This window comes from Anthonomus grandis, chromosome 20, assembly GCF_022605725.1.
Source record: "Anthonomus grandis grandis chromosome 20, icAntGran1.3, whole genome shotgun sequence".
Lineage (NCBI taxonomy): Eukaryota > Metazoa > Arthropoda > Insecta > Coleoptera > Curculionidae > Anthonomus > Anthonomus grandis.
The window spans coordinates 7,670,416-7,687,231 of record NC_065565.1 but is presented as its reverse complement, the minus strand read 5'-3'; the positions used below and the strand labels follow the sequence as shown (position 1 = coordinate 7,687,231).

Sequence of the window (16,816 nt, the reverse complement as noted above, 5' to 3'; positions counted from 1 at the left end):
TACACGCAACATGTATCATGCAACACATATATCAGGTAAAATTCACATGAAGGATCCATTACACAACACATACAATACGCAACATACATACATGCAACACACAGACGCAACATACTCACGCTACACATACAACACACATATGCAACATGTATCACGTAAAATTCACACGCAATATACTTCATGTAAAACGAACAACACGCAACAGACACGTGTATACATTTTTCATGCCCGTGCATTTCCACATGACCATCCAGACACAAGCTTATGCCCCAGTCAAATTGATGACGTATCGAACGACCACGAGAGAGAAAGAGACAGACTCACCGGGCACGAGAGTCACTTTTTCGTTAGATCCATAGATGACGCTGAGTAACCCACCAGCAGGATTCTATAGAAAAAATGTATAGGAACTTCTGCGTTAAAAACACAGATGGCGTTAACGGACTCTTTAGCAGATTTCTATAGGAAATGTATATAGGAACTTCTTGCTTAAAAATACAGATGGCGCTAACTGACACTTTGACAGATTTCTTTAGTATAAGTGTATAGGAGTTTCCATGTTAAAAACACAGATGGCGCTAACTAACACTTGAGCAGATTTCTATAGGAAATGTTTATGGGAGCTTTTGGGTTACACGCACAGATGGCGCTTACTGACCCGCCAATAGAATCCTATAGGAAAAGTGTCTAGGAGTTTTTCCGTTAAGTGTACAGATGGCGCTGACTAACACACGTGAAGTTAGCAATAACGTTTCCGTCAGAATTTATATGAACTGATTGGGCTTATTTAGTTTATTATCAGTTTTTTTTTTAATTTCGTGTTTTTACCAGTTATAGCTGACTAAACTATACGTTATTAATTTAAATAACGCAACAAAATTGTATTAAAAGTCATATTTTATTAAGTCATGTCAGTTTTATAACATAAAATTGCAACTTAAATAAAATTAACATGATAAAACCTTAAGTAATGTATCATTTTATTCCTGCTATGGCCCTCGTCTCGGGGGTGCACTACATTGATCTACGTGAACCTCTTATAGTCCTGCAACAAAAGAAATATATAATTAATAATAATAATTAATGTTAATTAAGACTACGCTCGTGAAATCTTAATAAATCACCTTCAAAAATAAATCCAACAGGGTACCACCCAGCACCAGATTCACTTAATAGAAAACGTGGTTCTTCCGCGGTTCTTCTTTTTACCGCTGACCCCACTATCGGACGTCAGGGAGTCGTTGGAGGTGTTCCTCCGGATCCCCTTTTCACCCTTCGGGTGCAAGAACCGGTCGATCACTTGACGGATGTGACTGTGGGTACGACTGAACGGGTTCGTGTACATTTTCGACGCGCGTTTCAAGTCCGCATTAACCGTAAAACTGATGAAAAGTTCCGCAGTGTGACCGGTTTTATAGGCGGCGACGATTTACGTCACACGGGGTCAACGTTAAGGAACCCACCGATGCGACGTCCAGGGTTCCAGTCGAGGCAAAAAAGGCGGTCGGTTCTCGATATTGTCGGTCAAGAGTACGTTTAATTGAACGTCAAGATCAACCTAAGAACCGTCCACAATAATAATTGCTGTTTGAGGGTCGCTTCTTTTGGGGAGTTTTCGTACATCGACATCGGGAACTTGTTGGATAAAAGTGCGTATAACTTTTGTTCTAATCGGGGTAGAGCAGTGCCGTTTACCTTTTTGTGATCTAGACACATGGGGCTATAATTTGATAATATACAAATTTCAATTTGTTTTTTTGGTTAGGACTAGGACGCCTTTAAAGTGAAAATCATTTATTTTTGTCCTCTGACGGTTAAAAGACATAAAACGACTTATCAGAATTGCGTTTCGAGCAAAAGCAATAAATCAGTTTACGTACGACTTTCGGACTTTGTTGGTACGTGCATAAGTTACGACATATTCTTGACCCCTGATCTGTTATCTTACAAGTCGTTTAATGTGCACAATAACGTTCCTGTAAATCTGAGAGAAACACGTACAAATTAAATATTTAATAATTAAAGTCTATAGACCATAAGAGTTCTTTCCTATACGCTCGTGTTATTTTTTTCTTCGAATTTTTACGTCAAACCCGCTCCGTTTGATTATTAGTTTAATGGAATATTTATGGTGATAACTGCGATGCAATTAACCAGTTAGGCGTCATTTTCTCTTGTTTTTTCACTCCTGACGCTCGAATTAAGTAATTTATTGCTCACGTCTTGTTTACGACAAATAAATTCGAGTTTTTTCACATTTTACTTCGAAAACCTTAAAAAATTAAGTGAGAAAAGTATTATTATATAAAAAAAAACTTTTTTATTAGACTTACCCTTGATTAGGAATATTAAAAATTTTCTTTTAGCATTAGATTCTCCATAAAAAATAGAACGAATCATAAAGAATAACTTTCAGCCATAAATCCAAAAATAAAAGAGTTATGGACGATTTTTGAAAAATTGAAAAATTTTTGAACCAAAAATTGTAAAAAAAATTTTTTTCGAAAAATTAATTTTTTTTTGGGTAAATTGATAAATCACCTGAAACACTTCAAAAAGTCTTATAACATTTTTTTGAAAAATGTACCAAAAAAAAGTTATACCCAAAAAAGTATTTCTAAAAAAATCCAAAGGGGTACCCCTGGAAAAATGTTCATAATTTCGGTTTTTATTTTTTTTCTGGAAAACTATTGGTCGGAGAGAAAAATTGTTTTAATAAAAGTTATTTGGAATTTCAATGCGTATTAAATGCAATAGAAAAATAATTTCTATCTTCGATAATTTTCCAGAAAATTGGGAAAAACCTCTTAACAGTTTTTCCGAGTTTTCTCGAAAACTATTGGAAATATTGAAAATTTTCTTTTAGCGTTGGATTTCAAATTAAAAATAGAACAAATTATAAAGAATAACTTTTAGCCATAAATCAAGAATTAAAAGACTTATGGAAGATTTTTGGAAAATTGAAAATTATTTGGGGAAAAAATTGAGAAAAAAAATTTTTTTGAAAAATTTAATTTTTTTTTGGTACATCGATAAATCGCTTAAAGGACGTCAAAAAAGTCTTATATAACTTCTTTGAGAAATGTACCAAAAAAAAGTTATACCCTAAAAAGTCTTCCTCAAAGAATCCAAAGGGGTGACCCTAGGAAAATGTCCATAATTTCGGTTTTAATTTTTTTTCTGGAAAACTATTGATTCCAGAAAAAAATTGTTGAAACAAAAGTTGTTTGGAATTCTAATGCGCATCAGATGCAATAGAAAAATAATTTCTATCTTCAATAGTTTTCCAGAAAATCTGGAAAAACCTCTACACAGTTTTTCCGAGTTTTCTCGAAAACTATTGGGAAATTTGAAAATTTTCTTTTGCCATTAGATTCCTTGTTAAAAATGCTACAAATTATCAAAAATAACTTTAAGTCGTAAATGGCGAAATAAAGAAGTTATGGACAATTTTTGAAAAAATCACAAATTTTTATGAAAAAAGTTTTTAAGTCTGTTAAATGGAGCATAAACAGTTGAGGATCCGTAGTAAATTTCATTTAAAAATCTTCACGTGTTTCGAAAATAATTAGAAAAAACCTCCATCAAGTCTTCATCTTGAACACATACATATTTAATACATACATACATACATGGTTCATATATTGAGTAGATACTAATGGACCAAAATTCAATGTTTACGTGTAACTTTTTTAATCTTTTATACGTGACGTAAAACCGATAAAAAAATGGCAGCGATCGTTTGTTTCTGTCACACTCAAACACGTCGTTCTCCTTTAATTATTCGATGTTCAATTAATTAATGCCAATATTGTTGTCCGTCTCGTTTTATTGTCGTTAATAAATAACGGTTTCTTTTCTTTTAATTTAAATAAAGATTGCACCAATAGGCAATTTCTCTATAAGTTGTTCGTCACTCGAGAATATTTTGAGAAGTGACGTTTTAATGTAAATTTTCGGTTCTTGTATGCAAAAAAAAAAATCACCCGACCAAAATCAAGGCCGTTTGCGGGAAATACCGAAATAACTAAAATTATAGTCGAACGATTAAATCTCGACAAAAATTAACATACTTAACGTGAATAAATGAAATCGCGGATGTAGCGACAAAACGGTTATTTCGGGTTTATCGCTTACTTATATTATACTATTATACATTAAAAATAATGAAAATATATTAAAACTTAATGTATTTTAATTCCTAATAATTGTTTATGGCCACTGTATACCATAACTTGTGTATTGCTTATTTTACATTTGTATTGCCCTGAAGAGGGCCTAATATATAAGCCGAAACGTTGTCAATTAAAGAACAAAGAAGTAGTTTTAAGGAGCATGGATTTTAGTTGACCCCTTAAGAGTTAATAATATTATGGATAAAATTATTTTTTGTTAATGTTTGCTGTTTTAAAAAAACAGTGATTTTTCAATAGAATTTCTCACTGGTAAAGTTTGTGGGGTGGGTGGGGGGTGTAATGGTAGTTTTTTAAGAAACAATTTTTTTTTGTAAAAAAACAATTTTTTAACAAAACTACCCTTAGCCCCCCACCCACCCCACACTGTTTACCAGTAAAAAATTCATTTGAAAAATCACTGTTTTATTAAATCATATATACGTAAATAAAATTGTTTATTTAAATTATATATAAATATTTAATGTGTGTTATTTTGAAAAACAATGATTTTGCCACAGAATTTTTCACTGGTAAACTGTGTGGGGTGGGCGGGGGGGCTAAGGGTAGACTTTATAAAAAACAATGTTTTATTTATACAATTTAATATGGGAACCATTCTTGTAGGTCTAATACTTTCTAAGCTAGAACAGAATTTTTTTTTTTTTCTACTAAAAATTTTTTTTTGCAAAAATTAATTTTTTTTTTAGCAAATCGATAAATTATTTAAAATGGTTCAAAAAAGTCTAATAAAACTTTTTTGGAAAATGTACTTAAAAAAAGTTATACCCAAAAAAGTCTACCTCAAAAAATCCAAAGGGGTACCCCTGAAAAAATGTTCATAATTTCGGTTTTTATTTTTTTTCTGGAAAACTACTGGATGGAGAAAAAAATTATTCAAACAAAAGTTGTTTGGAATTTCAACGCGCATCAGATGCCATAGAAAAATAATTTTTAAGTTCAATAGTTTTCCAGAAAATTGGGAAAAACCTCTGAACAGTTTTTCCTCATTTTTTCGAAAAGTATTGAGAATTTGGAAATTTTTCTTTTATCATTGTATTCCTATTCAAAAATAGAACAAATTATGTAGAATAAGATTTTGCCCTAAATCTCAAAATAAAGAAGTTATAAAGGATTTTTGGGAAAATTAAAAAATTTTTGGGTGAAAAATTTGAAAAAAAAAATTTTTGAAAAAATTTAATTTTTTTTTGGAAATGGATAAAGTGCTCAAAATACTTCAAAAAAGTCTTATAACACTTTTTTGGAAAATGTACATGTAAAAAGTTATAACCGATTTTCCCAAAAATTCCTCCCTCAAGAAATCCAAAGGGGTACCCCTGGGAAAATGTCCAGAATTTCGGTTTTTATTTTTTTTCTGGAAAACTATTGGTTGAATAAAAAAACTGTTTAAACAAAAGTTGTTTGGAATGTCAATACGCATCAAATACAACAGAAAAATAATTTTTAAATTCAACAGTTTTCCAGAAAATTGGGAAAAACCTTTAAACAGTTTTTCCTCGTTTTCTAGAAAACTATTCGGAATATGAAAAAATTTCTTCTAGAATTGAATTCCTATTCAAAAATAGAACAAATCATAAAGAATGACATTTAGTCGAAAAATTAAAAATAAAAGAGTTATAGAAGATTTTTGAAAAAATTAAAAATTTTTGTCCAAAAAATATAAAAAAAAAAAATTTTTGAAAAAATTAAATTTTGTTTTTAGCAAATCGATAAATCTTTCAAAATGCTTCAAAAAAGTCTAATAAAACTTTTTTGGAAAATGTACTGAAAAAAAGTTATACCCAAAAAAGTCTTTTTCAAAATATCTAAAGGGGTACCCCTAGGAAAATGTTCATAATTTCGGTTTTTATTTTTTTTCTAGAAAACTATTGGTTGGAGAAAAAAATTATTTAAACAAAAGCTGTTTGGAATGTCAATGTGCATCAGATGCAATAAAAAAATAATTTTTAAGTTAAATAGTTTTCCAGAAAATTGGGAAAAACCTCCGAATAGTTTTTCCTCATTTTCTCGAAAACTACTGGGACAATTAAATATTTTCTTTCAGTATTAGATTCCTTTTTAAAAATAGAACAAATTATATAGAATAACATTTTGCCGTAAATCAAATAATAAAGAAGTTAGGGACGATTTTTAAAAAATTGAAAAATTTTCGGGCTAAAAATTCAAAAATTTTTTTTTTTTAAAAAGTTGATTTTTTTTTTTGGAAATCGATAAAACGCGTAAAAAACAACAAAAAAGTCTTATAAAACTTTTTTGAAAAATCTACTCAAAAAAAAATCCTAAAAATTTGCATTTAAAAAATTTTTTTCCTAAAAAACTATCGGTCGGAGAAAAAAACTGTTAATACAAAAATTGCTCGAAATTTTAATGCGCATCAGATGCCACAAAAAAATAACATTCAACCGCAACAGTTTTCCAGAAAACGAAGGAAAACCCCTCAAACAGTTTCTCCCAATTTTCTCAAAAACCGTTAAAAATATACAAAGTTTTCTTTCCCCATTACATTCCTAACCAACAATAGAACAAACCATATACACCGCACCATGTATTAAACATAATAATAATAATAATAATTGGTTCCACGGCTGACTTCAGTGAGGCACCCACTCACCTTCACCGCAAATATTCAATTTTATTTACTCACTTTTCATTAACACACACCGGACTCATTTATTTCGTCAGAATCCACCTGTTTTGACCTAAAAACATCATCACTTCCTCTTCATATTTCCTCTTTAATTGGCATTGAACTATTTATTGGGCAAAACAATTTTTTATTATTCACGGTCTTCGTTTTACACCGTTTTTTTCGGGTATATATTAGCTTTAACACCCTGTAAAGAGAGAAAAAACCCCTTTTTTAATATAGCTAATAAGCGGCAAACTTCCAAACGTTTAAAGTCGTTAAAACAAACTTATATGGCAGGCAATCATTTGATTAATAATAAATAAAGTCGCTATTAAGGCATTAAATAGTGACGCCGTAGAGAGCACGTAAGATGTCCGAGAGAAGCATTTATAAGCTGACAAAGTTCTTTATGACGGCCATAGGGCTATGGGGCAAATTCGAGACGAAACAGGCCCAGAAGTGGTATCGCATATACGGTTTTTCCACGAAAACCATATACATCTTATACAACCTCTCGATGGTGGTAAAAGTGACCCAGGTGGCCCTCGATCATAGCGAGTCTCAGAACGTTTTTGGCCTGGTCTCACTTGCGGCCCTAATAACCCTGGTTAATATCAAAATAGTCGTTTTCTCTTTTAACAACGTGTCAGGCCTATTTCAGCATGTAATCGACGAAGAAGGCAACATATTATTAAGTGCCTCTTCTGACAGTGACATCAAACGGTCCTATTTGGACCACTGTAAGTTCTACCGAGCAACTTCGAGGTTCCAAGTGTTCACCACGGTGGTCTCAGTGTATTTTTACATAATATTTAATGTCCATAAGTTGGTGTCACATAAACTGGCCCCAGGGGAGAACTTCATGTACGAGTTGTGGTTGCCGTTCGATATAAACGAGAACGGACCAGTGATGATCGTTTGCAAACTCTGTTTGTCCCAAATGGGCGTTTTGTTCAATTCCTGTTCTCAGGTCATGTTGCAGAGCCTTATGGTGTTTGTCACCTCTCAACTGGCGATTTTGCAAATTAGGGCGCGCACTATGTTCGATCGAAGGACCGGCGTAGAGGCCCTCATTGAGAAACATCAGTTTTTAATCGGGTGAGTGTCAAGAGGGAGGTTGAATAAACGTTTATTTTTGGTTGAATGCAAAGACAGTGTTAATAAATTAGAAATTATATGCGAAAAACGGTGATTTTGCTGAAGAATTTTTAACTGGTAAGGTTTGTGGGGTGGGTGGGGGGTGTAAAGGTAGTTTTATTAAAAAACAGTTTTTATCTTTTACAAAAAAAAATTGTTTTTCAAAAAACTACCCTTACACCCCCCACCCACCCCACAAACCTTACCAGTTAAAAATTCTTCAGCAAAATCATTGTTTTTTGTTTATAACCTTCAATTTATCAACACTGTTTTTGTATTAAATATTTATATATAAAATATAAATAAACGAAATAACCTAGAAGATAAAAGACTATGATCCAATATATATTATTTAAATTTGTTAACAAATTTAGATATAAATATTTAATACAAAAACAGTGTTAATAAATTAAAGGTTATATACGAAAAACAGTGATTTTGCAGAAGAATTTTCACTGGTAAGGTTTGTGGGGTGGGTGGGGGGCTAAGGGTAGTTTTTTTAAAAAACGGTTTTTATCTTTTACAAAAAAAAATTGTTTTTCAAAAAATTACCCTTACACCCCCCACCCACCCCACATACTTTACCAGCAAAAAATTCCTATAAAAAATCACTGTTTTCCAAAATATTACCCATGAATAACAGCTGGTTTTGTCATTAATATCCAATCTAATAACACAGTTTATTCTACAGATTATAAGTGGGTTTCTGAGGATCATTTTGGTATATAAAACGTATATTTAGCTCGAGTGGTTGTTGAGTTATAGCGGTTTTTGTTTCACAGGGTAGTCATGTTTTGCAGACATATGTTCTAAGCAAGATAATTTGAAAACTATTCAAGGTATTTTAATGGAGTTTTCACTAAAAGTTAGTGCGTTCTCTTCTGAACGTTTTGATATGCAAAGCATTTTTGTGAGTTAAGAACTCACTAAGTTACAATGGGTTTTGTGAGTCAAGGTCCAGGGGTTACGGCACTATATGTTTCTAGGACAGTTAATCTTGCATACATAAGTTTCAGATAAGATAATTCAAAAACTGTTCAAGGCATCTTAATGGGGTTTTCACTAAAAGTTAGAGCGTTCTTTTCTGAACGTTTTGATATACGAACGATTTTTATGAGTTAAGAACTCACAGAGTTATAGTGAGTTTGGTACACATCTCGTGAGAGTGTGAACCAGATATGATAACACTTTTTTTTTTTTAGGGTGGATGGGGGGTAAGGATTGTTTTGATAAAAAAACAATGTTTTTGCAAAAATTATAAATGCAATATTTAATTTAATAACATTCAAATATTTAATATAAAAACAGCGTTATTACATTGGATAATTAAATGAAAAACAGTGATTTTTCATAGTATTATCTTACTGGTAAAGGATGTGGGGTGGGTGGGGGGTGTAAGGGTAGTTTTTTAAAAAATGATTTTTTTTCTTTTACAAAAAAAACCGTTTTTCAAAAATACTACCCTTAGCCCCCCACCCACCCCACACAGTTTACCAGTAAAAATTCTTATGCAAAATCACTATTTTTCGTATATAATTTTTAATTTAATAATACTATTTTTGTCTTAAATATTTATATATAATATTATCCGCAAATATAAATAATATATATTGGGTCATAGTTTTTTTTTTCTAGATTAATTTGTTTATTTAAATTTTATATATAAATATTTAATACAAAAACAGTGTTATTAGATTGAATATTATGAACAAAAAACAGTAATTTTTCAATAGAATTTCTTACTGGTAAAAAGTGTGGGGTGGGTGGGGGGCTAAGGGTAGTATTTTTGAAAAGCGGTTTTTTTTGTAAAAGAAAAAAATCATTTTTTAATAAAAGTACCATTACCCCCCCCACCCCACCCCACACAACTTACCAGTAAAAAATTGTTTTCAAAAAATCAATTTTTTCCAATATAATATGCATAAATAACAGCTGGTTTTGTCGTTAATGTCCAAAATAATAACACAGTTTGTTTATTTAAATTTTATATAATTATATATACATATATTAATAAATATTTAATATAAAATCAGTGATTTTTCAATAGAATTTCTCACTGGTAAGCTGTGTGGGGTGGGTGGGGGGGTGTACGGGTTATATTATTGAAAAACCGTTTTTTGTGCATAAAATAATTACTTTAAAAGAAAAAAATTAATTAATTAAATAACTTACTCTCTCAGGTTACAGAAAATTAACTATAATTTTTAATATTTTATATTATTCTTTATTTCTAATCACGTATACACAACACGAAAAGTTTTGTATATTTTTTATCGAAGCTTCTTAATTATTTTATCATTTTTATTCAGTGGTTTTTGTTTATACTTATTTAATTTTTTTTATAATACATATTTGGGGATAAAAATTGGTGATACTGATTTATTATTTTGATAATAATCATTAACCCAATTTTAATTATTCAGTTACTGGGATTGTTCTGTTTGGCTGTTATTGATTTTCAAAAAAGTCATACAAAAACGCTTCCAGAGCACGGATTTCCTTGATTTTTTTTTAGATAAGAGCTAGAAAATAATTTAAACAAAAAAACCCTTTTTTATTAATACTACCCTTAGCCCCCCACCCACCCCTCATTCTTTACCAGTAAGAAATTCTTCTGAAAATCACTGTTTTTCGTATATAATTTTTAATTTATTAACATTGTTTTTGTATTAAATATTTATATATAAATTTTAAATAAACGAAATAATTCAGGAGAACAAAATTATGACCCAATATATATTATTTAAATCTGAGAATAATTTTATATATAAATATTAAATACAAAAACAATGTTAATAAATTAAAAATTATATACGAAAAACGGTGATTTTGCAGAAGAATTTCTTACTGGTAAAGAATGTGGGGTGGGTGGGGGGCTAAGGGTAGTTTTATTAAAAAACGGGTCTAATCTTTAACAAAAAAAATTGTTTTTCAAAAAACTACCCTTACACCCCCCACCCACCCCACATACTTTACCAGTAAAAAATTCTTCTGCAAAATCACTGTTTTTCGTATATAACCTTTAATTAATTAACACTGTTTCGTTTAATATACCTAGACTTGAATAAACTTAACAATATATGATGACGTATTCCTTCAGGATTTTTTATCAGAAACTTTAAAATTCCCGCGCTAAAACTGGTCGTCATTTCAGATTCGTGAGCAAAATCAACGAGGCCATAAAGTACGTGATCCTACTCGAGTACATCCTCAACTCCGTTAATATAGCGACCGCCCTACTACAAATCCTGATGGTAAGCAACCATTAGACCTACAGTTCATTCATTCACTCATCCTCTTTTAGTCCCATTCATTAATCGAGATCACGTTCTCACTCGTTTATCTGCTGTTGCTACTGTCTCAGGTCATGATATTCGGTTGGACCGCTTCTCGAATTAGTACACAGGTGAACAATCAATAATAATTCATTTGAATCATAATAATTCATCCTCATTGTACAGAGTTTTAATGTGTCAAACGCAGTATATTCGAGCAATTGGACAGAGCAGTCTGAGTCAGTAAAGAGGACGTTGCTGATCGTGATGATGCGCGCTCAGAAACCCCTGACCCTGGACATTGGACCGTTTATTCCGATGAATAATGAGGCGTGTTTAACGGTGAGTAAATACATGGTTTAGGGGTTATACAAGGGTGTTGTGCGATTGTGTCTTGTTTTAGACTCTCAAAGGGGCCTACTCGTATGCAGGGGTCATGAGACATGGATACCTGCAGTAGATCTTGATGCTGCTGAATTATTATTATTATTAAACAGACTTTAATGCAATGGTATTAATTATTAAAGTTTTTCAGGGTAATCACGCGATTAAGTAGTGAAGTAATTTAAAATTTTCCTAATAACGTTGTTGTTGTTGTTTGCTGGAAAGTTTCCTTTGAATAAAGTATGATTTGACGGGATAGTATGGGAAATATGGAAAATTTTCTTTTGCCGTTGGGTTCTCAGTAAAAAATTGAACAAATAAGGTGAAATAATATTTGGGCCTAAATTGCAAAATAAAGGAGGATTTTTGACAAATTGAAAAAAAAAATTATTTTTTTTTGGCAATGGATATGGCCTTTGAAAAGCTTCAAAAAAGTCTAATAAAACTTTTTTGGAAAATGTACCTGGAAAAAGTTATACCCGATTTTCCCTTCCTGGGAAAATGTCCATAATTTCGGTTTTTAATTTTTTCCGGGAAAACTATTGGTTGCACAAAAAAATTGTTTAAACAAAAGTTGTTTGGAATTTCGATGTGCATAAAATGGAATAAAAAAATAATTTTTAAATTAAACAGTTTTCTGGAAAATTGAGAAAAACCTCTTAACAGTTTTTCCTCATTTTCTCGAAAACCATTGGAAATTTGAAAAATTTTCTTTTATCATTGTATTCCTATTCAAAAATAGAACAAATTATTGAAAAATTTTTGATAAAAAAATTTGAAAAAAAAAATTTTTGAAAAAATTTAATTTTTTTTTTTGGAAATGAATAAAGTGCTCAAAATACTTTAAAAAAGTCTTATAAAACTTTTTTGGAAAATGTACCTGGAAAAAGTTACACCTGATTTTCCCTTTCTGAAAAGATCCAAAGGGGGTACCCTGGAAAAATGTCCATAATTTCGGTTTTTATTTTTTTTCTGGAAAACTATTGGTTGCACAAAAAAATTGTTTAAACAAAAGTTGTTTGGAATTTCAATGCGCATCTGATGCAATAAAAAAATAATTTTTAAGTCCAACAGTTTTCTAGAAAATTGAGAAAAACCTCTTAACAGTTTTTCCTCATTTTCTCAAAAACTATTACGAATTTGGAAAGTTTTCTTTTATCATTGTATTCCTATTCAAAAACAGAACAAATTATCTAGAATAAGATTTTGCCGTAAATCTCAAAATAACGAAGTTATAAGAGATTTTTTGAAAAAATTGAAAATTTTTGGGTAAAAAAATTGAAAAAAAAAATTTTTGAAAAAAATTAATTTTTTTTTTTTTAAAATGGATAAAGTGCCCAAAATACTTTAAAAAAGTCTAATAAAACTTTTTTGGAAAATGTACCTGGAAAAAGTTATACCCGATTTTCCCTTTCTGAAAAAGTCCAAAGTGGGTGCCCTGGAAAAATCTCCATAATTTCGGTTTTTATTTTTTTCCTGGAAAACTATTGGTTGCACAGAAAAATTGTTTCAACAAAAGTTGTTTGGAATTTCGATGCACATCTGATGCAATAAAAAAATAATTTTTAAGTCCAACACTTTTCTGGAAAATTGAGAAAAACCTCTTGACAGTTTTTCCTTATTTTTTCGAAAACTATTGAGAATTTGAAAAATTTTCTTTTATCATTGTATTCCTATTCAACAATAGAACAAATTATGTAGAATAAGATTTTGCCGTAAATCTCAAAATAACGAAGTTATAAAACATTTTTTGAAAAATTTGAAAATTTTTGGGTAAAAAATTTGAAAAAAAAAAATTTTTAAAAAAATTAATTTTTTTTTAAAAATGAATAAAGTGCCCAAAATACTTTAAAAAAGTCTAATAAAACTTTTTTGGAAAATGTACCTGGAAAAAGTTATACCCGATTTTCCCTTTCTGAAAAAGTCCAAAGGGGGTACCCTGGAAAAATCTCCATAATTTCGGTTTTTATTTTTTTCCTGGAAAACTATTGGTTGCACAGAAAAATTGTTTCAACAAAAGTTGTTTGGAATTTCGATGCGCATCTGATGCTATAAAAAAATAATTTTTAAGTCCAACACTTTTCTGGAAAATTGAGAAAAACCTCTTGACAGTTTTTCCTTATTTTTTCGAAAACTATTGAGAATTTGAAAAATTTTCTTTTATCATTGTATTCCTATTTAAAAATAGAAAAAGTTATGTAGAATAAGTTTTTGCCGTAAATCTTAAAATAAAGAAGTTATGAGAGATTTTTTGAAAAATTTGAAAATTTTTGGGTCAAAAATTTGGAAAAAAAATTTTTGAAAAAATTTAATTTTTTTTTTGGAAATGGATAAAATGCTTAAAATACTTCAAAAAAGTCTTATAAAACTTTTTTGAAAAATGTCCCTGGAAAAAGTTATACCCCAAAAAGTGTTCCTCAAAAAATCCAAAAGGGTACCCCTGGAAAAATCTCCATAATTTCGGTTTTTATTTTTTTTCTGGAAAACTATCAGTTGCACAAAAAAATTGTTTAAACAAAAGTTGTTTGGAATTTCAATGCGCATCTGATGCAATAAAAAAATAATTTTTAAGTCCAACAGTTTTCTGGAAAATTGAGAAAAACCTCTTGACAGTTTTTCCTTATTTTCTCGAAAACTATTGAGAATTTGAAAAATTTTCTTTTATCATTGTATTTCTATTCAACAATAGAACAAATTATGTAGAATAACATTTTGCCGTAAATCTCAAAATAACGAAGTTATAAGAGATTTTTTGAAAAATTTGAAAATTTGTGGGTAAAAAATTTAAAAAAAAAAATTTTTGAAAAAATTTAATTTTTTTTTTGGAAATGGATAAAGTGCTTAAAATACTTCAAAAAAGTCTCATGAAACTTTTTTGGAAAATGTACCTGGAAAAAGTTATACCCGATTTTCCCTTTCTAAAAAAATCCAAACGGTCCAGGCAGTTGAGACTATTGAGCGTCAATTTTCCAGTAATTCCAGGCAGTTGAAAGCGTGAATTTTTTCCATGAAATTGCCTGGAAGAAGGTTCAATTGCCTGGAACAGGCAATTGAGTCCCAAGAAGTTGAAGCAACTTTTCCAGGCAATTTTTACTTAATTAAAGTAATTTTTTGATACGTCCAGGCAGTTGAAACTATTGAGAGACATTTTCCAGGCAGTTGAAAGCGTGAATTTCTTCCAGGAAATTGCCTGGAAGAAGGTTCAGTTGCCTGGAACAGGCAATTGAGTCCCGAAAAGTTGAAGCAACTTTTCCAGGCAATTTTTACTTAATTAAAGTAATTTTTTGATACGTCCAGGCAGTTGAGACTATTGAGGGTAATTTTCCAGGCAGTTGAAAGCGTGAATTTCTTCCAGGAAATTGCCTGGAAGAAGGTTCAGTTGCCTGGAACAGGCAATTGAGTCCCGAAAAGTTGAAGCAACTTTTCCAGGCAATTTTTACTTAATTAAAGTAATTTTTTGATACGTCCAGGCAGTTGAGACTATTGAGGGTAATTTTCCAGGCAGTTGAAAGCGTGAATTTCTTCCAGGAAATTGTCTGGAAGAAGGTTCAATTGCCTGATTTCAGCAAAGCCTTCGATAACCGCACACGGAGCGGCAACACTGTACTGCGTGAAATGTCGCGGTTTACTTAAAGTTCCGACTGGTGACAGGGTAGAGACTCCCGAATTTAAACGTCAAAAAAATTATTATTAATAATAACAACAATAATATTAACAAATACCCTTCAATAGGAGGCTCATTTATTAGTTGTGAGGCATGAACGTGATTTTCCGTACTTATGGGAGGGTCTTGCTAAGCAGTTACATTAGAAACAATGAGCTCCTCGTTCGGGCAAAAGTAAGTAGGGCACCCTCCTCACCGGACACTAATATTGTGTGTTTCTCTATTTTCTTGAAGGCCATGAGCAGTGAAGTCAAAAAAACACATCTCGTGAGAGTCAAAAATCAACCGACAACAATCTTCGATAAGATCATAGCAAAAGAGGTTGCGGCAGACATCATTTACGAAGACAAACAATGTCTGGCCTTTAACGATGTCGCCCCACAGGCACCGGTGCATTTCCTTGTGATCCCTAAGAAGAGGATCCCCATGCTCGATCACGCAGAGACTTCCGATCAAGAGGTGGGTCAATTAACGAGGGGTTAAATGCAATGTGTTTTTGTAATTCGGGGTTATAGGTTCTCGGGCACCTGTTGTTGACTGCCAAAGCACTTGCCAAAGAACGGTTACCTAACGGCTACAGACTGGTGATAAACAATGGAAAGGACGGGTGCCAGTCAGTTTATCATTTACATGTCCACGTTTTGGGCGGGAGGCAAATGAACTGGCCCCCAGGGTAAATCACACAGACACAATAAATTAATAATAATTGTTGCATATTGTTTTATTTGTTAGAAACACACAGAACAGAGAGATTTCTTATATTCTTCTTCGCACAATAATTCACTATTGCTCTCCACATATTTTTGAGGTCCGAACCTTGAGGGATTCAGCACCGCTATGTAACCAAGCTCCCGATAGCTCTTGACGAGTAACTGGGGGTCCCGAACAACTAACTGGTTCACTTCGATCAGTTTCGAGGTTAGGGCACAATAAACCGGATACGGTTCGTCCTCCCCTCGACACTTTAAATAGCACAAGACCGCGCCCCTTTTCAGCGTCTTGGCCCCGGTCTTTTTCTTGCCCGACACATTAATATTCAACCGGTCCACTTGGTTCACCGTAAAGTCGATTTTTTCGATAACTTTCTTGTTCCGAAAGATGTCGTGGCCCTCCGCTATAGATATAAGGATCAGTTTGTTCGAGTGGAACCGTAAAATCGTGTCGTGTCTCTTTCGGGGCGTATTAAAAGCGGTACAGTACTTGTTCTCGTAATAACGTTCGTGGTAGGGCTCGAAATTGTCGATTTCCTCTCGAGTGATACTTTGCAGGATCGGTACGGATAATTGTTTGATTTTTTTCGCGACGATTTGATCCTCGGAATCGAGAGGATCCATGCCGATTAATTAAATTGTTTGAAAAATGTGCATTTTGTAAACAAACGTGACGTTTATCAATGACAGCTGTCATATGTCACAGTGACACTGATGACAGCTGTCATGTGTCACAGTGACAGCTGTCATGTGACACTGATGACAGCTGTCATGTGTCACAGTGACAGCTGTCATGTGTCACAGTGACAGCTGTCATGTGTCAC

The 16,816-nt window shown here is 31.9% G+C and overlaps 4 protein-coding genes across 6 annotated transcripts in view; 2 read left to right on the top strand and 2 right to left on the bottom strand.

Annotated features, from left to right (window-relative positions):
• Positions 1-879: 879 nt before the first annotated feature.
• Positions 880-16,816, bottom strand: part of LOC126747969 (mitogen-activated protein kinase kinase kinase 4) — a 58,431-nt gene continuing 42,494 nt past the window's right edge. Inside the window, exon 22 of the mRNA XM_050456946.1 lies at positions 880-1,045. The gene's annotated coding sequence lies outside the window, so the exon portion shown is untranslated. The remainder of the gene's footprint in view (positions 1,046-16,816) is intronic.
• LOC126747974 (odorant receptor 30a-like) lies at positions 1,197-15,558 on the top strand. Of its 3 annotated transcripts, XR_007664564.1 has the most exons (8): positions 1,197-1,649; positions 7,063-7,920; positions 11,114-11,213; positions 11,264-11,365; positions 11,421-11,576; positions 11,638-11,745; positions 15,351-15,456; positions 15,517-15,558. XR_007664564.1 is itself a non-coding variant. In XM_050456961.1 (6 exons), the coding sequence occupies exons 2-6, from the start codon at positions 7,193-7,195 to the stop codon at positions 11,692-11,694; spliced, it is 1,143 nt and encodes a 380-aa protein (XP_050312918.1). In that variant the 5' UTR covers positions 1,197-1,649; positions 7,159-7,192; the 3' UTR covers positions 11,695-11,876. The 3 variants fall into 3 exon arrangements, 2 of the variants coding, with proteins under 2 accessions (XP_050312918.1, XP_050312917.1); XM_050456961.1 differs by lacking the exons at positions 15,351-15,456; positions 15,517-15,558 and having other exon boundaries at positions 7,159-7,920; positions 11,638-11,876; XM_050456960.1 differs by lacking the exons at positions 15,351-15,456; positions 15,517-15,558 and having other exon boundaries at positions 11,638-11,876.
• On the top strand, positions 15,376-15,993 carry LOC126747955 (histidine triad nucleotide-binding protein 1-like). Its single transcript, XM_050456935.1, has 3 exons — positions 15,376-15,456; positions 15,517-15,741; positions 15,798-15,993. Exons 1-3 carry the CDS (start codon positions 15,376-15,378, stop codon positions 15,957-15,959), a joined length of 468 nt encoding a protein of 155 aa, XP_050312892.1. The 3' UTR covers positions 15,960-15,993.
• On the bottom strand, positions 15,988-16,684 carry LOC126747978 (protein Abitram). The gene has a single exon (XM_050456964.1). It carries the CDS (start codon positions 16,614-16,616, stop codon positions 16,011-16,013), a length of 606 nt encoding a protein of 201 aa, XP_050312921.1. The 5' UTR covers positions 16,617-16,684; the 3' UTR covers positions 15,988-16,010.